Here is a 25,171-nt window from a genome sequence, read left to right as displayed (position 1 = left end):
AACAAGTCACATTGATAACCCAGGCTTGTAAATCTCTTAGATGGTACTGACAAAATGTATTTCCTGTTGACAGAGAACAGAAACATTTTCATATTTGTGCCTCCTGACTAGGTAAGTCTATACTTTAAATTAAGAGAAGTTTATTTCCAATAGTACCTTTGTTTATTCTTTCATATTTTTGAAAAATGTGATGCAAAACAGCACTAAATTATATTAAGACAAACTTCTGTTTAACAAGCAGATTAGGATGTTTTAATTGAAGCAACTAAACAACTAAGACCACCCTATGCAGCATGCCGGGAACAATGGCAGAGATACTTGATATGAAATTGATGTATCAAGGACAAAAAAATAAATAAAAAAAAAACAAACAAAAAAAACGTGAGTTACAATTGTACAGTTTTCTTGTCAAATGTATTCGGTAATGAATTGATTGCCTCATTAAAGATGCTGTCTCTAATTTCTTGCTATAACATAATGAGGTCTTAAAGGGCATACATTTTAAATGGTTCATTAATTAAAAGCAGCAAGAAAGTAGCCTTAGATTATTAGACCGTGTGTATATTGCAGATTCTGAATGTGTCTAAACAAGTGATGTACTGTATGTTTAAGTAAGCTTTTCACAATGATACTAAACATTTGGAGCACGTCAAAGTTTACTTATTGTTGTGAGTTTTTTCCATGAGGTGTAAACTGGATATGATAATTAGAATGCTAATAACTCTGTTAGTTTTTGGTTTACTTGAATTGTTGCGATTCTTTCTCAAGAGATGGAACATAATCAAAAGTTTTTACTTCAAAAGAATGAGTACAGATTTAGTGAGTCAGGTACTTGTAGCCTGTAAATTAGTAGAAACATGTGACATATGGAATCTGTATTGTTTTTGATTTGTATGAAAACACTGTTTAATAGGATGCAAGTACACCGGTCTCCTAAAATTAGTTGATATAGCACTGAGAGTCCATTTGTTAAATAAGTCTACACAAAAATATGTTTTTGGACTAAATTCAAAATGACAATAAAAGTAGCATTGCACTCAACTGCCTGGGATAAATAGGTGCACTTGTTAAAATAAACTAAATCTGCAGATTACTGATAAAATAGCCTACGCCCTTCCGATGGCCACAATTTTCTTTGCTCCTTAGTGAAGGAGATAAGATCAGTAGGCCTGTGGGAATCATACAACTATTAAGTGTATACAAGTAAAACAAAGGCTCCTTGTGAAACAGATTTCATGCAAAGGCTGTAACCACAAATGAAATTTGATCCAACAATGGGCATAATTAAAGCGGGTATAATCTAATTGTGTCATTGCCTTCAACAGAAGCCTGGTGGGAAAAAAAAAAAAAAAAAAACGTTTGTACCTTGATGGCAGTAGAGGCGATCTGAATGTGGTGCAGCTTGTGCAAGGTGCTCTCTCTGTCGATGAAATAGGAGGCAGCCAGCTGGTGCAGAGCTTCCAGCGTCACAGCTGTGCCATTGGATTCACTCGCTTCAGATGTCCGACTCAACTTCCGCTTGTCCACAAAGATCATTAAAGACTCTTCCCCTACAGGCCCAGACACAGACAGTGGCACATGTAATAGCTTCATTATTTATGAGTCATACTCCTGTGAACACCCATAATATTTTTTTATATATATTATATAACATTAGCACATGTAGATATTCATTATATAAACACAGAAACTTGAGGGTGAAGGAGCAGCTGAAAAGCCATATGTGTTTGGTTTTTTTTCAGCCTAAATCTTAATACGATTAAGTGTTGATAAAATATAGAAGTCGAGGGGCTTCGTAAAAACATGTACTTCAATAGAACTGAGCAAAAACTCCCCAAGGACAGTGTATTGACAGCTTGCCTAAGGAGTGAAAGATCGATGCAAAAATCTGTTCTAATGGGATTAGGCTTTCTGGGCAAAGTGGTTTTCATTTGCACAGACACGAGACTATTGGTGAAAGTCTCTGGTTGACACGTCTACAGCAAATTTGTTCTCCTAATTTAAAATAATAAAGCAATTGATGCATTTTAGGTCAGGTTATTGAAATATGATTTTACTCATGAGTTTGCAGTTTGTTATTTTCTCATTTTATTAACACATATTCAATTGCAGATGCATCTTTTATAAATGCATAGTTTGACAATTTTGAGTGTTTCTTATTTTATAACATAAAATAGTTTAATGTGCTGCAGGTGCTTTGAAAGAAGTAGTAGCTGGGAAACCACTTAAAACAAAGGAATCATAACATGTTTCCCTATATATGCACAATGGTAATGAAAGAGCGGTGAGTATTTATCTTATTTGTATCAAACCTGAAAGAGAGCATCAGTATATGTGCTGTTGGTTGATGCATTCATCGACTAATTTTGAGGGACCTCTTTTTTTTCCTATTCCTTTAACACATTAAAGCTAAGAAGATTTTTTTAGTGTTTGACTTGCCTATTATTAATCAAAGTTGATCAAGGGAAAATATTCTATTTCAGTATTTGGCTGACTGAGTTATTCTATAGAAAATAGGAATTGTTACTTAAGTGCTCCTGTTAGTTTTAAAATGATGTTCATGTATACCAAAGTCTTTAATCTATTGTATAGTATTTCTGAAAAATGTATTGCTCATCCTCAAACCTTTTTTTATTATTTTGCTCAAAGACATTGAGGAGTTTTTTACTCAGTCCGCTGTTTCATACATTTATTTTGTTTTTCTAGGAACTAAATTATCCTCTTTGTGACACAAAAACACAACTACACACTGGAACCCATAGCTTCATGCTGTTCCATTGATCCACAAGTGGTGGTACTACACTAGAAAATAAGGGGAATAAAGCTGCAAAAGAAGCCTGCGAGCTTGCGGGTACAGATGAAAATGTAGGATTTGAAACACTCGATCTAGTTTATTCTCTGAGACTCAGAAGGTGCTGTTCTGTCAAAGCTTCTGGGATACTTTGACACACAGCTGCTGTAATATGACTGAAAAGGCACAAACACTATAGTGTTTGCAAATATCGAACAATGGTAAATCCAAACGTTCCCACAAGTTACATAGAGAAAAGACTAAATCCAGAATTTATTTTCCTTTGTGGTTGGATCCTAAGAATTAGGCAAAAACAGACAACAAACTAACTCCAAATTAGTTCTCCAGTCTATATGGTCAGTGTTTATAGCTCCACCATATATTCTCAGTCATCACTGAATGTTTACATTTGTACACAGTGTATCTCCAAAAGCACCTTTATTAAGTTTAAAGGATTGTAAAGTCACAGTTTCTTAGTCCATTTCTTAAGAAAGGTTCCACTGAAAAAGTAAAAAATACAGAACTACAGATGACCAAAATCAGTTTTAAACTATGCAGACTTTACATGCAGTGCTAGGAAAATAACATATTTCTGCCTTTACAGAGTTATTTTACTGTTTTACTTTTGTTACACTTATATGTTTTAAATTATTAAAGAAACTTGTGACTCAAGGTCAGTAGACATGCAACATAAAGGGAAGCCAGCATGACATTTCATTATTATTAACGTTGTGCAATGCCAACTCCTCAGTTTTTAAGTTTGCTTATTTTTAACTACTTTATAGAGGTGGGGCACAACTTAAAAGTGAATCTAATTATGTGGGTCTTTGTTATGAATCAAGATTAGCATGTTTTTATTATATAGCAACATTTTACATGATTAGCAATGTTTTTCAATCAAACCATAATTGTTGTACACTTTGGTTGCAGACTGAATCAAACAATACACATACACAATATGTATCATCATGATCAACAGCAATTTCTATCTCAATTTCATGGAAACTATATGGTTAAATGAATCAAAACATGAAAGCCCAAACATTCCAGATAGGCAGTAAGCAGAATTTGATGAACCAAAACAACGGCTATACACTCTTCTAAATCATATAAATATGTTGGAAAAAAAAGTTAAATACCTCTGTATTTCACAGAACAGGGTTTCTGTTATTTTTTATTTTAAACTCAATGTTACTTGTATCTTAAATCAGTCATTTCTACTGCATTACAGTAGAAATGTGATTTTTATATACATTCAGGTTATTTGTTCTTAACGGCTCAACGGCAGTCTGAATGGTGCATAATTAACATACAGGCAATCAAGTAAAACTGAAAAACCCAAGCCTGACTGAAAGCATGCTGGGGGAGCAACACCAACACATGTTCAGGTGTTTTTCTGCTTCTGACTCGGCAGGATGTCTCATTGCGCCACAGTTAATAAAAATCATCTGTGAAGTTTACTTTGGAAACCTTAACGTACGCTCATGTTTTCCGGGGGGGGGGGTGCATCGAGGTTCATAACTGACACTAAGATAAAGATCTGACTTGTGTATTATGGATTGAGTTTAGTACTGTACATATTTCATGAAAAAGAGTTTACATCTTTTTAGTTGCAAAGAAAAAAGAACAACACCATGTTTTTGGCAAGGCCCTTGAAATATTAACAAACCTCCACAGGGCATCAGTAAGGCAGGATAGTGGTGGTACTGTGATCTGTTTGACATGATGCAGAAGTTGTGTTTCTCTCTTTTAGTTTCCAGCAGATAATGGGCAACTTTGCAATTTCATTTTTTAACACTGCCGGTTTTCGTCATTTGAGAGTTTCCGCACAAATACAAAAGATGAAAGCAGTCTGCAAAGGAGCGAAGGGGATGAGATTGTGCACACGATAGCAATGGAAGCTGTGCAGCACATTGCAGTACTCTGGCTAACTAGATCTCTATTGTTCATGAAATGATCCAGTGGCATTTTCATGTCAACAGAAGCTTCGAAGACATTTTTGTTTTGCATGTTCAATAATGGGATATGAGCCCCAATAACTACAAACAATGTTACACAGTCAGTACAGTCAGTTTATCATTTTTGAGACCACAACAAAACCTGTTTCAGTGTTTTAATTCTAGTATGGTTACCTAAGAAAGACATTTCCGAAAATATTTTTTTAATGCAAATTCATTAATTTAAAAGTTAAAGAGTCACTGGGACCAACGGTGCTGTTTTTTTTGGCTTTATTCATTGGCATTTTTATCCCTAACAAATTAAATTGTCAATGTACATCAACTCTATTTTGCTTCATTTGTTTTCATACCTTTGTCAGATTCCCAAATTCAAGCAATGGTAAATTGTATAAAATCATTGATAAGTATTTTTAACTATGTGTAAAAAGAAACAGTTGCTCTGTGTAATATCAAAATCCCCATATCTCTCCTTAAAACTCTGTTTCTCTCTGTCTGTTAAGCTTGCTCAGTAACAGGAAAGAGAAATACTACCAATGTTGTTTTATTTACCTCCGAGCGTTGCAGAAAGCAGGAAGTGGGTTCCGTATTTCCTGATGATGTTGTCAGTGATGGCCCTGAGACTGGGCCTCCTGCCCAGCTGCCTAATGGTCTGGAGGAACTCTGGGTCCAGCGGCAACGAAAAGCCATTGTTTTCTTGTCTCTCCAGGGCCAAGCTGTTCACCTTCCAGCGGCCAAATTCCCTGCAATATCACAAAAAATGCATGCTCTGTGTGAGTAAAGGACACAACACAAATGACATGAATGCTGCATTGGAGACTCGTTTGAGAGAGATTGCAAGAAATGGGCAAATGTTGCATGGAGGCTTGCAAAATATAGAGTGGTTCTTTCATAAAATCCCGGCCAAAAACCAAGCTGTTGTCAGACATTTTTCATAAAACACAATGCAGCAACAATCTGAAGAGTATTTTGTGGTTATTCGAAAAGAACTATTGAGGTTTATTGTTTTACTTTTGAATCAAGCAAGTAAAAGATGATCACATTGAACCTTCCATTCAAGACCCCATCTAAGCCAGTCTTAGAATATGATGACTTCTAAGTGAATCTCATGTGCAACCACTTTATAGGAACAATCCCATGCAGTTTCAAGCTGAAACCCAGGGAATTGGTTTGCACCATGGTGGAAGAAAATGTTGTGTTTTGAACCAATTTTAAATAATAGCGCTATCATTTTTCATCTTGAGCCAGCTTTTGAGGCACTGTGGTCAGAAAGGGCTGCAATCATGGATGGAGTCTTGCTGCTTTCTGGGGCCTCTTTTGGATTGGGCTGGCTTCATGTGTAGTTTATTGATATTCATCCTGGCCTTGGGGTATGCCAGCTGCCTTTATCATCTGAGTGCAGAGTGAATGCTGCTGCTTGATGCGTAGATTAGCACTATTCAAATACAGCTGCTAGCAAACATGGATCTTTTAGCCTAGCAGGAGAAAAATTCAAGACCTTTGAATTGGTTATGTGTAGAGGACCTTGCTTTTGAGCAAAGAGGTACAAATAACAAATCACATCTTTCAGAAAGTGTTCTCTTTTTACAAAACTGGAATAGGTGGAATTTTATGGAAATATAAACCATGTTTAAACCCAAGTACAAGTTGAGCCTGAAATGTTTATAACGCTTGCAGGTATAGATAAAAATATTTTTATTTAACTGATTGTTTTTGATATGAGTCTAGTCTACTCTTTACATATAGATTCAAAATATAAAAGGGGTATCATGTTTAAAATAATTTAGGGTGTTTTATTTCTATTTTAAATAATGGTGTGTCAAAAATGGTAAATGGACCGAAATAATATATAACATTTCTAGTCATACTGACCACTCAAAGCGCTTTATTTTACATTGTTGTACACAGACAAAACATAACGTACATACATGCATGTTAAAAAAATGTAAATATTGTGAAATTGTCCCATATTTTTTGTCACTCATTTCAGAAATTGAAACTCATATTTTATATAGATTCATAAAAAGGAGTGAAATATTGCAAGCCTTTATTTCTTGTAATTTTGATGATTCTGGCTTATGGATAATGAAAACAAAATTATCAGTTTCAGAAAATTAGAAAATTTCTTAAGATCAATAAAAAAATAAGTTTTAAACAGAAATGCCAGGCTTCTGAAAAGTATGTTAATTTCTATTTGCTCAAAACTTGGTTGGGCCTCCTTTTGCATGAATCACTGCATCCGTGTGGCATGACATGAAGGCGATCAGCCGATGGCTCTGCTGAGTTGTAATGGAAGCCCAGGTTGATTTGATAGAGGCCTTAAGGTCACCAGCATTGTTTGGTCTGCACTCTCTTATTTTCATCTATACAATACTCAATATATTCTCTATGGGGTTCACGTGGTCATTAAACCAGCTTTTGATACCTTTGGCAGCGTGGGCAGGTGCTAAGTTCTTTCTGAAAAGGATATCAGCATATCCATAAAGCTTGTCAGCAGAAGGAAGCATTAAGTGTTCTAATACTTCTTGGTGGATGACTGTTTTGACGGTGGACTTCCGAAAACATATTGGACCAAGGCAAGCAGATGACATGACACCTCAAATCATCACCGACTGTGTAAACTTCACACTGGACTTAAAGCAACAAAATTACTCAATCCATACTTTCGACGGACAATGGAGGGGGATTCTCTATCATGCTGCAGCACCACAGAGCCAGTGGGAAATACTGCATTGAATAGAATGGATTCTATTTGTGATAGAATGGGGAAGGCATAGATGATGGAGTCTGTGTGAATGAGGGTTTAGGCTTTTGACAATTTGGCACTGTCTTACTGTCTCTGAAGAGTTCAAGATGACCAGGAAACAGGTATGTGGACTGAACTTGATTGCAGAACAGAAGAAGCAGGCTCACTAGTAGTGCATGAAACTTAATCAACACAACATGGAAGGAGTAGCAGGATGAAGACAGCAGACAGGCCAGATCATAACAGATTATTCCCAATGATTGTGTAACCTTTCTAAAATGATAAATAAAAATACAGAACTTTTCCTTATATTAAAATGTTTTAGATGTAATTGCATGATCTCAAAAAATTATTTATTCTTGAAAATTGAATAGCATTGTGCACAGATCGTACCAATATCTGCCCTTTAAATTAAATGTTTAGGATGTAAACATGTAAAGGCTCATGACCAGTTTTTTTTACATCAATTTGTGATATAGAGATATTCTGTCATGAATGTTCTGAGGTTCTGGCATGAGTGCATTTATTTTCTTTAAGCAATAAACAACATGCATTTCAGTAAAACAACTGTCTGTAGTCTCAACTCAACTTTCCATTAGTCTAACATATTTCATCATGGGAAGGTGCTGTCTGAAAACACTGTGTAAAAAGAATTACTAACTTGTACCCACATTTTATTGCTTCTGACAAACAATACATCATTTTAATCAATACATTATTTTATTCAACAGCTGCAGAATGTTTTAATGGCTAAAGCTGAAACAAGGCCAGCTTTAAGTGCTGATGGTGATTATCAATATGCAATATGTGATTGCCTTCGGGAGGGAGCTGTATTGTGTGTTGTATTTCATAATTGTCCACTGATTTTGCCATGCTTTCACCGAAATGCCTGAAATAAACTCCTTCTGTAATTGAGTGCATTTAGATATAAAATAGACGAATGCCCCTCCACAAACTGTAACACACTTGTTCAATGCATTGGAAAATAAAAGTTCAAAAAATATAGATTAAAATATTTTTAGGCACCTGGTGTGTAGAGCTAATATCCTGATACTTTACTCCATCTGGACCAAGAAACTTTATAGTCATTATGTCACCATAATAAAATTTTGGTGAGACACCAGCTCTGAATTCACACAGGTACACAATACCCAAACATTATGCATCATAATGCATAATGTTTAGATGGTTGGATGCACCGAAAACTGTTCCCGAGAATATAAGTGTGCAAATTGTCCTTAGCATCTGATTAGTTTTAAATCTCTAAGTAAAAAAAAAAACAGGTAGCATGAATGTATCAGACAAAAAACTCCCTAAGAGGTTGGAAAATGTGCAAATAGTCATTAAAAAAACTGAAGTGTTCAAGTAATTGATGCTCAGTCAAAAGGCGGGTAGCAGTCAGTTTACAGGATGATGTAAAAATACTGTGCTATTGTATTAATGTATTAGACAGAGATTCCCAGAGACATTCAGTGTACAAATAGTCACAAGCAAAAAATGTGACTTAGGAACTATTAGTTAAGTAACTATGCATTTACATGGATTAATGTCCAAACAAACAAAGTACTAAAAGTACGCAAATAGACGTTAGCATGTGAGAGACAGTGTAAATAATCCTTAATCAGATCAAGAACATGTGGAACCAGCAGCGTATTTGTAAACCTGTAACAGCCTTCACTGTTAAGTTTATTACTTTTTGATTTAATGTTCCTGAATCGTCAACCTGATGTATGTGGAACAAACACTGCATTGCCTGGGTGGATGGAATCTATGTCAATATATCTTTTAAACTCCATACAGTTCTCACCATTATATTTTCATTTGTACTCCCAAATTAGTTAAATTCTACCATTCATTTTCTTTCTTGCTCAAATATTTTCACCAACTCTTTAGAGTATTTGTCTTGAGCTTCAGTAGCTTTTTGACACCTTTTAAAGGGGACTGTCCAGGACACTGGCCTGAGCAGTGTAGAAAATGCCTAACAAAAACTAAGACTAGAACCATCTAATTCCAATACCCCTAGAACTGCCAATGCTATTAAAATAATCTTATCTCTTTTTCTGCCTCAAATTTATAATACAAAACATTGGATGTAAAAAGGTTCCTTTTTTCATTAGTTTTCCCCTTATTTTTAAACAGTTTTATAGATCCTGAGTTAAATGAGAGATGGCAAGTAAAAAACAAAGACCTGGACGAGTAAATACCTACATTAAGTAAACTTATTTAGATGCAAGATGTAGATAAATACAAGAATATACATCTGCAATTTACAACATTGACAGAAATTCCTCTTAACAAGAGTATCTTTTTGTCATAGCATTTAGAGTAAAGAAATAAGCTTGCAATATCATGCCTGAAAACACCAATTATAACAAACTCAAAATGTTGTGACTTGTAGAGATACTTAAAATTTACAGACAAAACATTTTAATAAATCCATAAACACACTAACAAAACCCACACAGAGGAGTGTTTGTTGTGTTCAGAACAGCTGTGCTTCTATATTCCTTGCACTTGGCCTTTTACTTTACAGTCTTGATGCTTGCGTTTTGGGACTGTTGGGGTTGTGCTTCAGTGGGTAATCATCTGGGCAGCTCATAAATGAAACTGATGTTCTGAAGTACTGCCAAATCTGATCTTCCCTACACTTCCTGTTCATCATTTCTGAATCAGCATGAGTCAAACTTCAGCCTGTAATTTAAAGCCTACAGCAAATTGTTTAGACTTATCTAACTATACAGTATTCCTTTGTCATGCCAGTTTTCATGAGTCAAACTAGTAAAATCCGTATATTTTTTACATTATAATCACATGCCATTATATCAATAAACCTACACTGCAAAGCTCTATTTAAAGTTACTAAAGCTAATCATACAAGATGCTAAGGACACTTTAAAATGTCAACTTCAGGATAATTGTGTCTTTATTTTAAAATTGTAGTAAAACTTTGCTTTACATTGATTGTTTTGTGACATTGGTGCTGCCCCCAACATAAACATTGAGAAAACAGAACAAGAAAGCTAAGAAAAATAGTTTGAATGCTGTAAATCGCAGCTCTTCAATTAAATTGGCAACATTTGAGTGAGAATATTGAAAAACCAGAGATAAAAATTTGTACCCAAAACGAAAATGATCTTGTCAAAAATCTGTGTAAAGGTGCTCAACTGAAAAATCAAAAAACCTACTTAACCTGTTATTATGCTTTTATTTTAATGGATTTACTGTTTCATTCCACACATACCTATAAATATGTAGGAAATATTTTTTTTTCTTTGTTCTTTTCTTTGTGCCTTTTAAGAAGAGATTGGACTTTGTATGTCATTATGGCAGTACACCTTTCTTGAGAATAAAACTGACAAACAGCCTGTCAGGAATAATATTTTAGCCCCTTGCAGATGCATGAAACTTAAAAAATAAGCAGTTTTCTTCTGTGAGAATAGTACATTGTTGGAAATGTTATCACAAGAAACAAATGGAAACTTTGAGCTCTGCTTTTCCTCTCTCCTCTCCAAACTCTACAGAAAACACTCAAAGTTACCCATGCAAAACACACATGCAGACACGTTATCCAGCAGCAAACATCCAAACCATGCAGCAGAAAAACGTAGCTTTCTCCCACAATATGCCACCCCCCATGGGTGCGGGACTGCTGCCAATCAATCCCCCACCAATAACAATGCCTCCCCCAAAGCAAACTACAAAGAGAAAACAGCTCATTACGGCCTTTTTCATGTCGGTGTTTCTCTTTAACGAGCAGCCATTAGTGTTTGTGTCCATCCGCTGGGGCCAGCTAAAGAGAGGAGCAGCGTACAGATAAAGAGGGAGAACTGAGCTGTGATCAGCACACTGTGTCACTATGATGGACATTTATGAATGGTGTCCCAGCTTGGCTTTACACACGCACACACACACACACACACACACACACACACTCACACATACACCGAGATGTCTTTACAATCTCAATGTCTGCATTGGACACATCCGCAAAATAACAAAAAGGCTCTCCATTTTAAGGAAGAGTGAAAATGTATTTCATCTGTCCCTATTTTCAGTGAGAGACTTAGTGACAGTACATGTGCATCATTGGCCTTTGGTGATATCTTTTTTTTTTTTTTTTTTGGGGGGGGGGGAGCCCTAGAGGTCAGGTATTACGACACGCTACTTTAAAATAAATCCGTCCACAGTCACTTGCCTGCTGCTTGGTTTTTAAGTCTGGTCAATATGGTCTAAATTACTTTATCTGCTTTGTTTCTCTCCAGCAAAAGCCTTGTGAAATTATAATTTTGTGAATAAATGACCACATTGCTGTCACTATTCTCTCCTTTCTTGTCGTTGTTGTAGTTTGACTCTTCCATTAGCATTTGTGTGCTCGAGTGACATTTTTTTCCCCTGTGCATCTCAGGTGCCAGGGGTGTGACTTTGATTGATAGGTAAAACAAATTAATCTGATTGGATGAAGAGTGACACAAAAAGCATCGATTGGACACAAGCACAGATAGCAGTGGCCTGAGGAGAATGTCAAAGTAAACAAACAGAAACATGAAATTACATGGAAGTCAAAAGTTTGAAAGCACACATGCACACTCATCTGGCCAGCCTTTCCATTAAATAATATAAATTTTGATTTACACAAAAAAAACCTCAAATAAACCCAAAGTGAAATGAGAGTACCGAAGGCTCAAGCATCAGATACATGACATGAGATGATAGATATGATAATTACTTTTATTTTATTTACGTTGTGTAATAAGTAATTTATGTTTACTGTGTCTAGGCTTTTGATGAGGGTGATGCTCAAGCATCCCCCATTGATAAGCCACCACTGATGCGCATGCAGATTTATTTCACACACAGTTCTGTAAAGCAACCACCCCTTCTCCTCCCCACCCCTGCATTTCGGACTTCATCAGCCCTCCTCTGAGAACACCAGTGCAGTACTAGGTAAGAGAAGAGTTATAGAGGAGATGCCATATCTACAGGAGCTATGATCAGAGCAGAGGAGTTGTACCTTTCTTTCTGTTCGTCATGGCACAGCTGTCTCAGATCCATCACTGAGCACAGGCTGCCTGAGGGCTCTTCTCAGTGCCCAACATAACAAATCAGGGTATCAACTCACTGAATAGCCTGCCGATGCAGTTGAAACACACATCTGAGCACTACTGTGAAGGCTATGCTCAGTTTAGTATCTAAGTAGGGGAAGCAAAAAAAAAGTCAGTTTACTCTTTTTATGTAATATTCCCCTGATGTCTGTTCAAATGACTAAGAAAATGTAACAACTGTGGTTGTTGGGTATCTAAAAAGCATAATCGGCCAATCAACTTCTGAAAAAGGTAGTATTCAGTCAAAATTATATTTATAAAAACTTTTTTTTTCCCTCATGAAATAGTGCCTAGGGTTACAGTGCGTTTAAGAACATTAAAACAACGTAATGTATATCAAGATTTTTAGGCATATTTTCAGAATTCCAATCTTTTTTCTTCTTTTTTATTACAAGTTGAGTGACAATCCTACTCCTATTATACTTGTGTCTGTCATTTTGGGAAAATATTTTTTTAACTCACTACTTGACAGGCACACGCACGCACACACACACACACACACACACACACACACACACACCCTTGTTTAAAGTATGTAGTAAGGACCGTGCCTTGTCTTCAATAGACTTCCATTCATCTTCAAGCCTTTAAATGGCCTAACCCTGACCCTAGTCATAACCCGAACCTTCATGGGTTTTTACCTAACCCTAACATAAACCTAATTGACATCAAAGTGCTAAACCAAACCTCTAGCCCAGAATAAAAATGAGGGCCAACAAAAGGTCCTCACTTTACATCAAAGTCCTCACTAATAAAAGGATCAAACGTGTTCTAGCTAAGACACAAGTAAACACTTAGGATTGATTTCCTGATTGATTTAACTGTGCTGTATAACTCAACTGAGTTGCATTTAAAAACTGTAATGCTGTGTTGGGCAGTATATCAGATTGAACATGTAAGTTTTAAAAAAAATAATTATTCACTATAAAATAATTATTTTAACTGAGTGCTGGAAGCCTATAACTAACTGTTCATTGTGTTCTATGAGACTGTAAAGCTGAGACTGATATTCTAAAGTTAGTATAATATTAGTAGATTGAGTAAAGGGCTATTTCTGAACCATGTTTGATTAGCTCTAGTTTGTGATCTTAAATACTTAGACAGATCAATACTGCACTGGATTATTTTTTAACTAAGGACAGATTGCCTGTGCAATTTCTCAGTTATTCAGGTCATCGCAACTCCAAAACATCCCAAAGAGATTATGCAAGCAGTGTCATCAGAGTTCAGGTGACCAAGTCCTCCACTCGCAATAGCTTCTAATGACCCAGGACAGTGACGGGTTGGGTCAGTGATTTGAATCTGACTTGGAACAGCAAACAGGCTTAAACAGCAACCGGAGGGAGGAGCCGAGGAGCGGATTGAGAGCCGTGATGAGTGGAAGAGAGAGGAGGTGATGATGTGGCAGAAGTAGGGGCGAACTCCTGTAGAAAGATGTGCTATGAGAGATGGAGGGAGTCCATGGACGAGATGAACAAAGTGTCAGTGGAAAGGAAGAGTTAAAGCTTGGGTTGCACGAGGCGCGGCTTAAGAAACAGAGGATCGGAGGAGGGACTGCTGCAGAAGACGGGCCTAGCAACACGGCAAGCCTTAGAAAAGAATTTGATGAGTTTTTGAGATACTTGTCGGACAAAGTAGCAGGAGGAAGAGGTAGAAGATGAGAAGAAGGAGAATAGTTGCCGCATGGCGGGAGGGAGTTGAGGTGGGCAAGATCGGATGAGTCAAAACCAGAGCCGGCAGTTATGCCACAATCTCTAAACTCAGCTGAAGAGCAGGAAAATCAATGAATGGAGAGCTTTAGAAGCAAAGCCTAGCAAGGCTGAAGTAGGAGTAGCAGATTGGCTGGAGAACAGGTGCATGGTGAGACGATCAGGAAATGCAGGAGAGGCTGGGATGAGTCTTCCAGTTTAGATTTACATCTTAACTTCATTTTCACTTCTCCTTTCTTCAAGAATAGTTGACTGTCACTAAGATTGAAAGCACAAAGTAAATCTAAAAGAGCTTTACTTGTCTCCGCAGGTGTTTTGACTATTTGAATCCATGCACTGTCTCCAACAGAGAGCTGATTATCATCAGAGTGCTTTCCTGCATTGTTAATTTTTTATATATTTTTTTGTTGCTGTTTCAAACAGATGTTGTATAATACATATGCAGCAATTAGGTCTACATCATTGCTCACAACATAAAAAATGTGATTTAAAGTTGGATTTGGAAAGAAATACCAGAGAGAAAATTATAGAAAGCAACACACATCAAAACCCTATCAGATTAGCTAGAACCTTTTCCAGCTATTTAAGTGTGCAAAACATTCATCCCTCCATCCATCCTTCTTTCCATCCATTATCTTTCTCTCCCTATTCAAGACAGAGGAGCAGGATAACAAGTTCCATTTGGGAAACCCAGACATCACCTAGTGTCCACAAACCAGAAATTACGTATTGTCCCTCCAGTCCAATCTGGGTATAACCTGGGGTCTCTTTAAAGAGGGATGTCCCTGATCAGATGTCCGAATCACCTCAGCTGGCAAGAATAGCTGCTCGACTTTGATCTTCCTCTAGATGATGTGCCATCCTAACCACCATTTTTTTTTTTAAAAAGATGAGCCCAACCATCCAATAGATGAAGCTCATTTGAGCTGATTTTATCCAGTCATGATCCATGCATCATCAATGGTAAGAGAACTTTGTCATTTGGCTCAGATCTTTCATCACCACAAAAATCTAGACATCTATCACTGATAATCAGAATCTTTTTCTGGTTCAGACCCATGGCCTTGTCCAGGGCTGGACGATAATTAGATAACGGTATTTATTGATCGATAGACGCATATCAATGGTAGAAAAAAAAGTGTCAATAAAAAGTTAAACAGAATAACAGTTTTCCTTCCTTATGCATTCTATCATATATTACAGTCATTACATCCTCCCAACCAATCACAAACGCAGACCCAGGAACCAAGCTCCGCCCCCATCAAAGAGTTCAGAGAGTACACGTTCTTTTTTCTTTTTTAAAAACTTTCAGTTTTGGTAAAAAGTTGGTTGAATAAAGGCTTGAGTTTGAATTAAGTGTTTGTGATATCGATCAATATGATGTATATTTGATCAATATGCTTATTTTCTATATTGTCCGGCCCTACTTAGACTTTTAACATTTGAGTTTCAATTTGGTTGCTTTGCTGTGAACTGTTCCAGTGCCTGCTGGATATCAAAATCTTAGTATGCCAACACAACCACATCAACTGCAGAAGGCTAAGATCAGACCCCATGGTTTCAAACAGACACCCTCCTCTCCATGCATACACTATGAAATCCTGTCCAACATTGCAAATACTGAAAAGGGGCAGCCCTGGCAGAGTCTAAAATGTACCGAAAATTATCTTGACTTAGTGCCAACAGTGAGGACATAGCTTTTGCTTTGTTCATACAGGGACAACAGTTTTACGTGCCTGGTCTGGAAAAAAAGAAAAAAGGAGATATAGGTCTTATAATATTAATTTTTTTTTTACAAAGATACCAGACAAAAAGCCTCAGCAAAAAATGTTTTCCCTAGATGTAGAGCATTTTAGCACCAAGGCACTGCCACCTCTAATCCTGCCAACTACTGGTCAACTGGTTGAACTTTGTTAATAGCTGAAACACAAATATTTTACCTGAAAGCTAATATACTATGAGAGCATAAGGCCTAGATGAAATAAAACTTTAAAAACACGTCTAATAACCATGGAAAATGACTAAGCAGATCAGTGCATGACACAAAATGAGTCTTGCTTATTCTTTATCTGGAAAACAAAAGCAACAATTTTTTGTACAAAAAATGGTTTCTAATAATCAACAACAATAAAGTAGACTAAATTAATATACTTTGTTAAATCTGATAGCTCCATACTCTATATACTAAAATAACCCACTTTGCAAAACACTGGGTTAATGTGGGCAGAAAATTATTTGAAGGACCTCCCAAAAGGGATTAGAGGGAGGGAATAAAGACCTTCATGCTTCATTTAATCTGAAAAACAAATTACAAGTACATTTGGAGGACATTTAAAGCAAACAGTTCTCACCAATTTCTTAATTTCTAAATATTATTTATAGTCAGCTTCCTTCAACTTTTATCATTTATTCTTTTATTTCAGAAACCTGTATTTTAACCTACAGAGTATGCCTATTTGAAATCGGTCATTTTAGAACAAAAAATGCAAAGAGCTTTTTTTCTTACTGAGATCAAAAGGAAATCTTAACAAGCAAGCTGCCTGGGTAGCAATTCCTGAAAGGCACTTTCAGCATAGCATCTATCAACTTTTTAAACTGAACTACAGATGATTCTCTTTCAACCAGAGAGAGTTTAGGAGAGAATTGGGGATGGGGCTGAGATAGTAGAAATGAGGATAAACTCTCTATCTGCAAGATTTAGTCATCAACTCTCTACAGAGACAAACTACAGTCAGAAAGGATGCAAAATCATGATTGAGGAAAACACAGTGTGAAAGGATGCTGTTGGTTCGGAATTAGGACTGTACAATTTTGCCAAAAATCAAAATTGCAATATATTTCAGGAATAATTGCAAATGTGATTTAATTTTTACTTTTCTCTGCATTACCCACAAACAGCAAAAATCTCCTGTAAATAAAGATGTTTGTAAACAAGGACTATTTGAAACAAGAAATTTCACTGATTTTATAATTCAGAATATTCTTATTCAAGAGAATAGCTTGTTGAGTTGAAAATCAATCCTTGTAGGGCAAAGTGCAACCAACAAGCAAGTTTTAAACAGTTTGATCAGTACTTAATGCTATGGAAACATTCCTGAAAGTTTTTGGCAAAAAAAGTATGATAATATAAACTCTAAAATAAATAATAAAGATTATCTCACTGCTGCAACTTCCGTCCCTACCAGGTGGAGGCAAACCCACTTTAAACATGTTACCGACAGCTAAAACACGTGTCTTATTCATTAATTGTTACATAGACAAAAATTGCAGACATCTGCGATTTGGAAGTTGCATTTTTTTAAATTGCGATTACACTGCAAATGTGATTAATGGTCCAGCCCTATTGGGAATGCTTTACAGAATTGCTGCCAGGAGTTTATTAAAACAACTTCAAACAGATACCAGATAATTAATTTGGAATAATCCTATAAAACCTGCTAGGAGGTCCTGTAAACAAGGCAACTGAGTTGTTGCAACTTATTCTTTAAATTTTCACACCTTTGATATTTTTCAAGAACAAACTGTATGTCAAACATCTGATTTCCAGGTAGGTCACAATATTACACTACATAAAGTGGTACCAGTGTACTACACTAAGCTATTCCTCATAACTTTAAATAAATTTCATATTAGGCTGCTTAAGACTTGATTTAGTAATTTGAAACACATTGTACAGTAACTATCTAAATTTAACTACCTTATTTTCTGCTCATTGATTACATAATGAGAAAAATATTGACGCTTTTGAGGCATACCACACTATAAAAATTTCATAATAATAAATTAAGGCCATGTTACATATATTTTTTAGAGTTGCTACCAGCTGATGATACCATGTTATTAATGCTGTATTTTTTATTCTTTTAGATATAAATAATTATTAATTTTCTGTATAGGATTAGAAAAGTAGATAGGAATAAGGGGCCTGGTGCCTGTCTCCAATTACGTATGGACAAGAGGTGGTGTACGCTAACCAATTACAAGCTCAATACAGATATATGAGATATGAAGAATCATTCATAAAAGTATGTACACACACATCTGTTTGGATTCTCCAATTAAACTAGCATAAACGTTTGTGGACTGTGTACGGAAACTGAATTGCCTGGAGTAAACCAACGTACGCAACATAAAAAAACATGTAAGCTCCATACCGAAAGGCCCAGGTGAAGACTTTAACCACTGCTTTCCAGTGCACAGTGATCAGAGGTTAGCAACATGTTTAATCATTAGCACTCCAACCAATTGCCACACTCAGTGCTGATTACTGCCAGACTTGTAGAAAGAAGAAATCCTTGGGCACTGCCAGAGAACATGCACGTGGCAAACAATTATCGAATAGCAACAGCTTATACCACAATCTAAAGAAATTCATGAACAAATAAGACAAAGTCATATCTACCAGATTTCAAAGGGTTTTAAGGCCATTTCTAAGAGTTACAGATGCCTACAAACCAGTGTGAGCCATTATCTCCAAATGAAAAAAAAACATGAACACTTTTCCAAGAATGGCCAGTAGACCAAAATTACTCCAATAATGCATTGCCAACTTATCCTATATATATATATATATATATATATATATATATATATATATATATATATATATGATTTTGATCTGATCTAATAGAATTAGATAAAAAATATTGCATGCCTCACTGTCCTCAACTAATGTTGAATGTTAAATGCATCTGAGATGTTGTCTTGATATCTTAAACAAGCCATTCATGCTCTAAAAATGTCAAATGTGGCTGAAATTAAAAGTAAAGAAAAGCAGAAAACTAATTGCTGGTTGTTGCAAATGTAAAATAGCAGCAACAACTGCTATTTCATATGGGGACCATGTTGGTTTAGAACTGTATTCCCATAAAATAAAATAATCAAAGCCACTTGATATTTCTTTTCTGTTTGATATTAAAATGTTTTGATGATCTGAAAGATGTAAATGTAACAAAACAACAGGAGAGAAACATTTGCTCACAGCATTTAGAGAACAGTGATGAAGTACATGTTTAAAAAGTGTTAATGAATCACCCTCTTGCAAATAATGTGGATAATGTTTTAATATATGGATATTCATTGGTAAATATGAAAGTATCAGCAGAGTTTTATGGACAAAAAAAGTACCAAAGAATTAGAGTTGTACAAAGCTAAACAAAACATTCAGTGTTAAGACATAATTTGAACAATATGATACCATATATTAATATTAAGCTGTAAGAGATGTTAAAAAATATATTTTTATGTTTTACACAGATTTAAAAAAACTTATTTTGCTCCCAGTTTGTGATATTTCTTAATAATGTTTCTTAAAATAGTCTAAATGCAGACATAAATGTAACATTTGGCACAAGACTTCTATTACCTGAGAAATAATGCTTTAACAATCAGGCAGTTTAAAATGGTTAAAAACCTCAAATCTAATCAATTATCTGAACACTCCAGAAGGAATAAAACCCAACACAAAATGACAACATTATGAATATAAAGAATACAAACACATGCGACAGTGTCCATTTAAAACAGTGACTTGGCCCCTGATGATGCTGAGACGCACCCCAGTCGGAAGAATGTGACTCAAAATGTACAAGGTAGTCAAACAGTTTTGCATTAAAAGTAAGTAAGCTATGTCAGGCTCAAAATGAGAGAGCATAATTGAAATACTAAAATTACAACAATAAAAAAAAAATCAAAACAAAGCTTACAAAGGAATACAAATATCTCCAAAATTATATATCATAACATTAAAGCATAATCAGTAATGTTAATTCTAAGCTATCTCTGGAAGTATTAGTTTTTTTTCTGCAAAGGCTTTGGCTGAGAAATAAGTGGTGGCTTTAGCACAGAGAACTTCTAAATGAATGCACTACTTTACACACACACACACACACACACACACACACACACACACACACACACACACACACAAAAAAAAAACACACACACACCAATTCCGTAACAATATACTTTAAACTCTATATTGTCAGAACTTCTAGCCTGCAATTACGCGCTGATTAGAATGTCAACTACAATGTTTGGGTTCACTGCTTTTCCCAAAGGCTCTTTAAATTGTTGATGAAATTGCTGCCATTTCAGTTAAAGGACTACCGCTATACCTGCTGACTCACAGCTCTAAATAACATAATTGCTGAAATGTTCAACAAATTCTTCAAAAGACTAAAATTAGGGTCAGCTGATCCATATCTCATGACCATAGCTGAAGGATCGAATGTAGGCAGACCTGTAAATCAGGAGAGCTTTGTTTCTGGCTCAACTCTTTCTCCTCCTCAACAGACCAGAGCGGCACCTGCATTACTGTAGACGAGACCCCAGTTCGTCTATTGATCTCACACTCCATCCAACCCTCATTCATGAACAGCATTCACGGTGTGATTTTAAAAATCATTTGGGGACTTGAACATAAAACACTGTGTGAGCTTGATGTGATTAGACTTTGACAGCGACATAGAGAGTAGGATGGAAGGAAGGAAAGGAGGCATCTGTGAAAGTGCTCAATTTGGATAATACTCAGACTTCTATCACTGCATGATTTTCACTGCAAATTTCTGACACGGCTTTATATTTTCTTGGGTAAGGAGAATTGTGGTTGGTGTGCTAACCACATTGAAGGGCCATAGACCACAGATTAAAGGTAATATCCCAAGACTTTCCTACCATTCTTTTAGATGACATTACAGATTGTGTCCTGGCCAAATTATAATTGTGCCATGTGAAACTTGTGTTTCACTCCATGAATGATCCCTAAAGACTTAATGTTCGGAACTTGATTCTAAATACCTTCCATTCTTGCTTTCATTTTATTTCCCTACACATAGTTTTTTATTTTATTTTTTTTTACTTTTAACTATTATGTTATAGTCCAACCTGTGATTTAAGTGTGTTTAAAGGTTATTATATCTGATGGATCTGCACAAAATTGTCTAAGTTGGTCAAGTGAAACAAGAAAAAAATATATATATTGAAAAGGCACCTGCACCTTATCCTTAGATCACCTTTCCAGAAAACAGGTCTGAAATAGTTTTTATCACTTGAGGAGTATCTCGAAGTTGAGACTATGGGTGTCAAAAAAATAACTCAAAATGGTAGTGCATGCTTATGTCTTGTCTCGTTTCGATGATTGTAATAGTCTTTTTACTTGTCTCAGCAAATCAGCTTTTTCGCCTTCAGAGTACAGAATGCAGCAGAAGGACTCTTAACGAGGATCAACAGAAGAGAGCACATTACTGCTGTTCTGGCCTCCCTGCACTGGCTCCCCATACATCACAGGATACATTTTAAAATATTTGTCCTGACATCCAGGATACTTTCTAGCTAAGCTGCTGAATACGTTCAGAACTTACTGGAGCCTTACTCTTCCCCTCGGACTTTCAGATCATTTGACCAGAGGTTATTACTGACACCAAGCACTCATTTCAAAACGCGTGGAGCTCCGGCTTTTCAGGCTGTGGCCCCAAGGCTCTGGAACTCTCTTCCGCATTTTTTAAAGGGCAAATATCATGCATTTAAATCCTTCCTTTTCGCATTCAGAAACTTCATTTGTGGTCTATATGTGGAACTGGAATGCTTTGGTCTGAATTATTCGTCAGTGAAACACAAGAAGCCCCTCTTGTAACCCATTATCAGTAGGATTTAAGATTGTGTCTTTTCATGACATTTTGATGGGCCCTTCGCACCCTGCCCCCAACCATGTCCCACGGTACCCCACCCCCCTTGCTATTTTTTGCAGATTAATGGCCGAGATACTATTATCTAGCACAAGAGAATCTTTTAGTCCCAAATTTATTTAAAAATGTCAGTGGAAGACGTTTCCATTTAGTCTCACCCAGAGCAAGAGAAAACCAGGCTGTTTATATATCATAATGTTACTCGAAATTCGCTCTATGGTTGTGCTCTCAAGAAACTATAAGCGAGCACAAAGCAAGCGCTATGATATCTAAAATAAAGACTGTTGAAATTTCAGCATTATCAGCAGCTTACTGCTTTGCTGTGTCCTTCGTTTCCATACTCAGAAGTAACTCAGTCCTTGATCAGATAAAGTTTATTTTCTGACTGATGCGGGTACTTTCCCATGAAAAATAAAGTTTTACCAGGCACTTCGACAAGGCTCTGATAATGGGGGTCGGTGCAGTGACTTGTGTGGATTAATGCTGCCCCCAACCGAACATTTAGACTTGGCCACTGACGGCTTCAGCATCCTTGAGTCTGAACAGCAGAAATTTCCACAAAAACAGCTGTGACATAACAGCGAACAAAACGAAACAGAAAAACAAATATACTGAATGGTTTGAAAAAATTAGAAACCAAAATGAATCTAAAGATATCTAAACAATACTAAATTTATCTTTTCAGTACTTCCAGAGGCCCAAGCACACAACAAAAGATATTCAACAGCTGAAAAAGTGAATTTTGCATGTTATGTCCCCTTTAAACCAACAGGATATTAACTAGACTGCAACGTATATTTCTTATATATTCTTGATTATATGTTTTGTTATGGGAGAGCACTCTGTTTTTAATGTCTGTGAAAAGTGCCATACAATTACATTTTACTTACCTACACACACGTGTAATTGAAGTGTCACGTTATCTATCAGCATAAACACCTCTTTTCTGAAAGGCCCAGAGGTTGCAACACTACAAATCAAAAGGGCATCACACCATGAAGACCAGGGTGCTCTCCAAACAAGTCAGGGACAATGTTGAAGAGAAATACAAGTCAAGGTGGGGTTACAAAAAATATAACAAAATCTTTTGGTACCAAGAGGCATGCGGGTGGTCAGATGAGACTACAATTTTACTTTTTGGCCACCAAGGAAAATGCTATGTCTGGCATAAAACCAACGCATTCTAACACCCGAACACCAGCAGTGTGCATGTGCAGACATGCATGTAGCCTGTTGCAGTCGCTCATGTTTGTCCAGAAAGATAAATCCCCCCCAAAAATAAAGAATAAAAAGTTGGCTTTTAAAACAGTGCACATAGAGCTTCTGCCCTTACTCAAATATGCATCACGCATCAATCAGCATCAGCAACCTACTTCTCCTAAGACTCAGTAAAGTTGGTGTTTAAAAGCTAAATAAACTTTTTTCCCACATTGTAGGGCTGACTTTGTGATCTATTAGGTATCTATAAAGTAGCTAGTTGCTGGGGCCCATAATTCCCACGAGGCAGAAAACACAAGGCAAGGCAAGTTTATTTATATAGCACTTTTCAGTAACAAGACAATTCAAAGTGCTTTACATGGACAGAACAAAAAAAAAAAAAAAAAAAAACATTACAGAGGGAAATAGTACATAGGAAAAGAAAAACCTTACAGTAATTCGGACAGAATCACATCATTTACAGTAAGCAATTAAACCCTGAATCTACCAAACAAACAGAACATTGTAGGGGGCTTAGCGCGCACATGCCGTCAAATTGAAATAATCAGAATCAGAATCAGATATACTTTAATAATCCCAGAGGGAAATATGAGCACTAGCAAACAGCTGATCACTTTTTTGAATCAACAAGTGCAGCCAACTAAAGGCTCCCTCCCACATACTTGCGGACATGAGTCCAGGCACGCAGAGCTCTTGTCTTTACGACCACAGTCACCCAGTAATCTGCTCGGCGGCAAGAAGTAATTCCCATTGAACTGTTTTATATGTGACTCAGAGCGGATGCGCTGAGCTGCTCCAAGCAGGCAAGGATCTGTGGCGTCACAGCCTCTGTGCAGCCTTTTACAGGCGCAGTGCATGCTTGCTGGAGAGGAAACGGTGTCGACTAGCTTAACGAACATGCTACTATTCCCCCGCTTCGTGCCACTGACAGAAAGTGTGGGAAATGTAGGAATTTGTACGCCCGACTATGAAGGATAAAACATCTGTGGACAGTCCCCACAGATGAAGGTATGCGCTCTGTACGCCCCGAGCAGACCCGGCTGTCTATGTTTTCAGGGGTGCACACTTTTTCAGCAAACATTTTATTTGCTTCAGGCTGAACAGTGGCTCTGTGACTACTCCAGTTCAGTGTACATAATTTGAGGAATGTTTGTGATTTAGAGATTGACACCATGCTATACCGTACTGTACAAAGCGACTCCACACTGCCCACCACCACGAGTAAATTCTCAAACTATGGGTTACATTGCATTTAAGTGTTTAAATTTTAGCATTTAACCATAACATTTAACAATAACTAAAACTATACACTGTAGAAAAATGTGGATAAAAAGACTTTCTATCAATAATTTTGCAATGGAAGTACTTCTTATACTCTGCCAGACCACTGTTGCGTAGTAACTTTATGGCCACGTTGTTAATACAGTGCATTTACACAATCCATCAAGCTCTTCTGGGTGAAAAGCTGCTTACAATGCAGGTAGATTCCCCCCACTCATGTCACTAATCGTGTACTACCTGAACTGTAGACCACAGTACACTGTATCTGAATCACTGTATGACAGACACAGTGGTCAGCAACATTGGGGCTCCACAGGGAACTGTCCTCTCTTCCTTCCTTTACACCACAGACTTCCCCTATTGCAGGTCGACTCTCTTTTCTGATTTTTTTCCGGCTTTTAGTATCTGTTTCGATGTAGCTCCAAGCGCAGTGAGTCGACTTGAAGACATGACCTCAGAAGACAGCCAGTCGATGATTTGCTAGAGTGGGGGAGTCCCTGCTTACATAACTAGAGTAACTCCAAAACAAGAATAAGACCCGCCATATTTAAAAAAAAAAACAAAAAAAACCCACAAAACAACCATAGCAGCTACTGCGTATAGCCTTGGATCCTGGACGAAGATGTAAGCACCCCAAATCAATACATGGGCGCACACATTATTGGACTGATGAACAACATTGCG

The 25,171-nt window shown here is 36.7% G+C and overlaps 1 protein-coding gene across 2 annotated transcripts in view; it reads right to left on the bottom strand.

Annotated features, from left to right (window-relative positions):
- Window positions 1-25,171, bottom strand: part of LOC105918900 (BMP/retinoic acid-inducible neural-specific protein 3) — a 78,982-nt gene that overhangs the window by 38,172 nt on the left and 15,639 nt on the right. Inside the window, exons 1-3 of one of the 2 annotated variants that reach the window (XM_036141022.1) lie at window positions 18,458-18,527; window positions 5,299-5,489; window positions 1,366-1,550 (exon numbers count right to left, since the gene is read on the bottom strand). In XM_036141022.1, coding sequence (XP_035996915.1) covers window positions 1,366-1,536 — 171 coding nt within the window. In that variant the 5' untranslated portion in view covers window positions 1,537-1,550; window positions 5,299-5,489; window positions 18,458-18,527. Of the gene's footprint in view, window positions 1-1,365; window positions 1,551-5,298; window positions 5,490-18,457; window positions 18,528-25,171 lie in introns of those variants that run through there. The other variant, XM_012854083.3, reaches the window with a different exon arrangement.

Source organism: Fundulus heteroclitus, chromosome 9 (genome assembly GCF_011125445.2).
Source record: "Fundulus heteroclitus isolate FHET01 chromosome 9, MU-UCD_Fhet_4.1, whole genome shotgun sequence".
Lineage (NCBI taxonomy): Eukaryota > Metazoa > Chordata > Actinopteri > Cyprinodontiformes > Fundulidae > Fundulus > Fundulus heteroclitus.
This window is presented reverse-complemented; position numbering and strand designations above follow the sequence as displayed.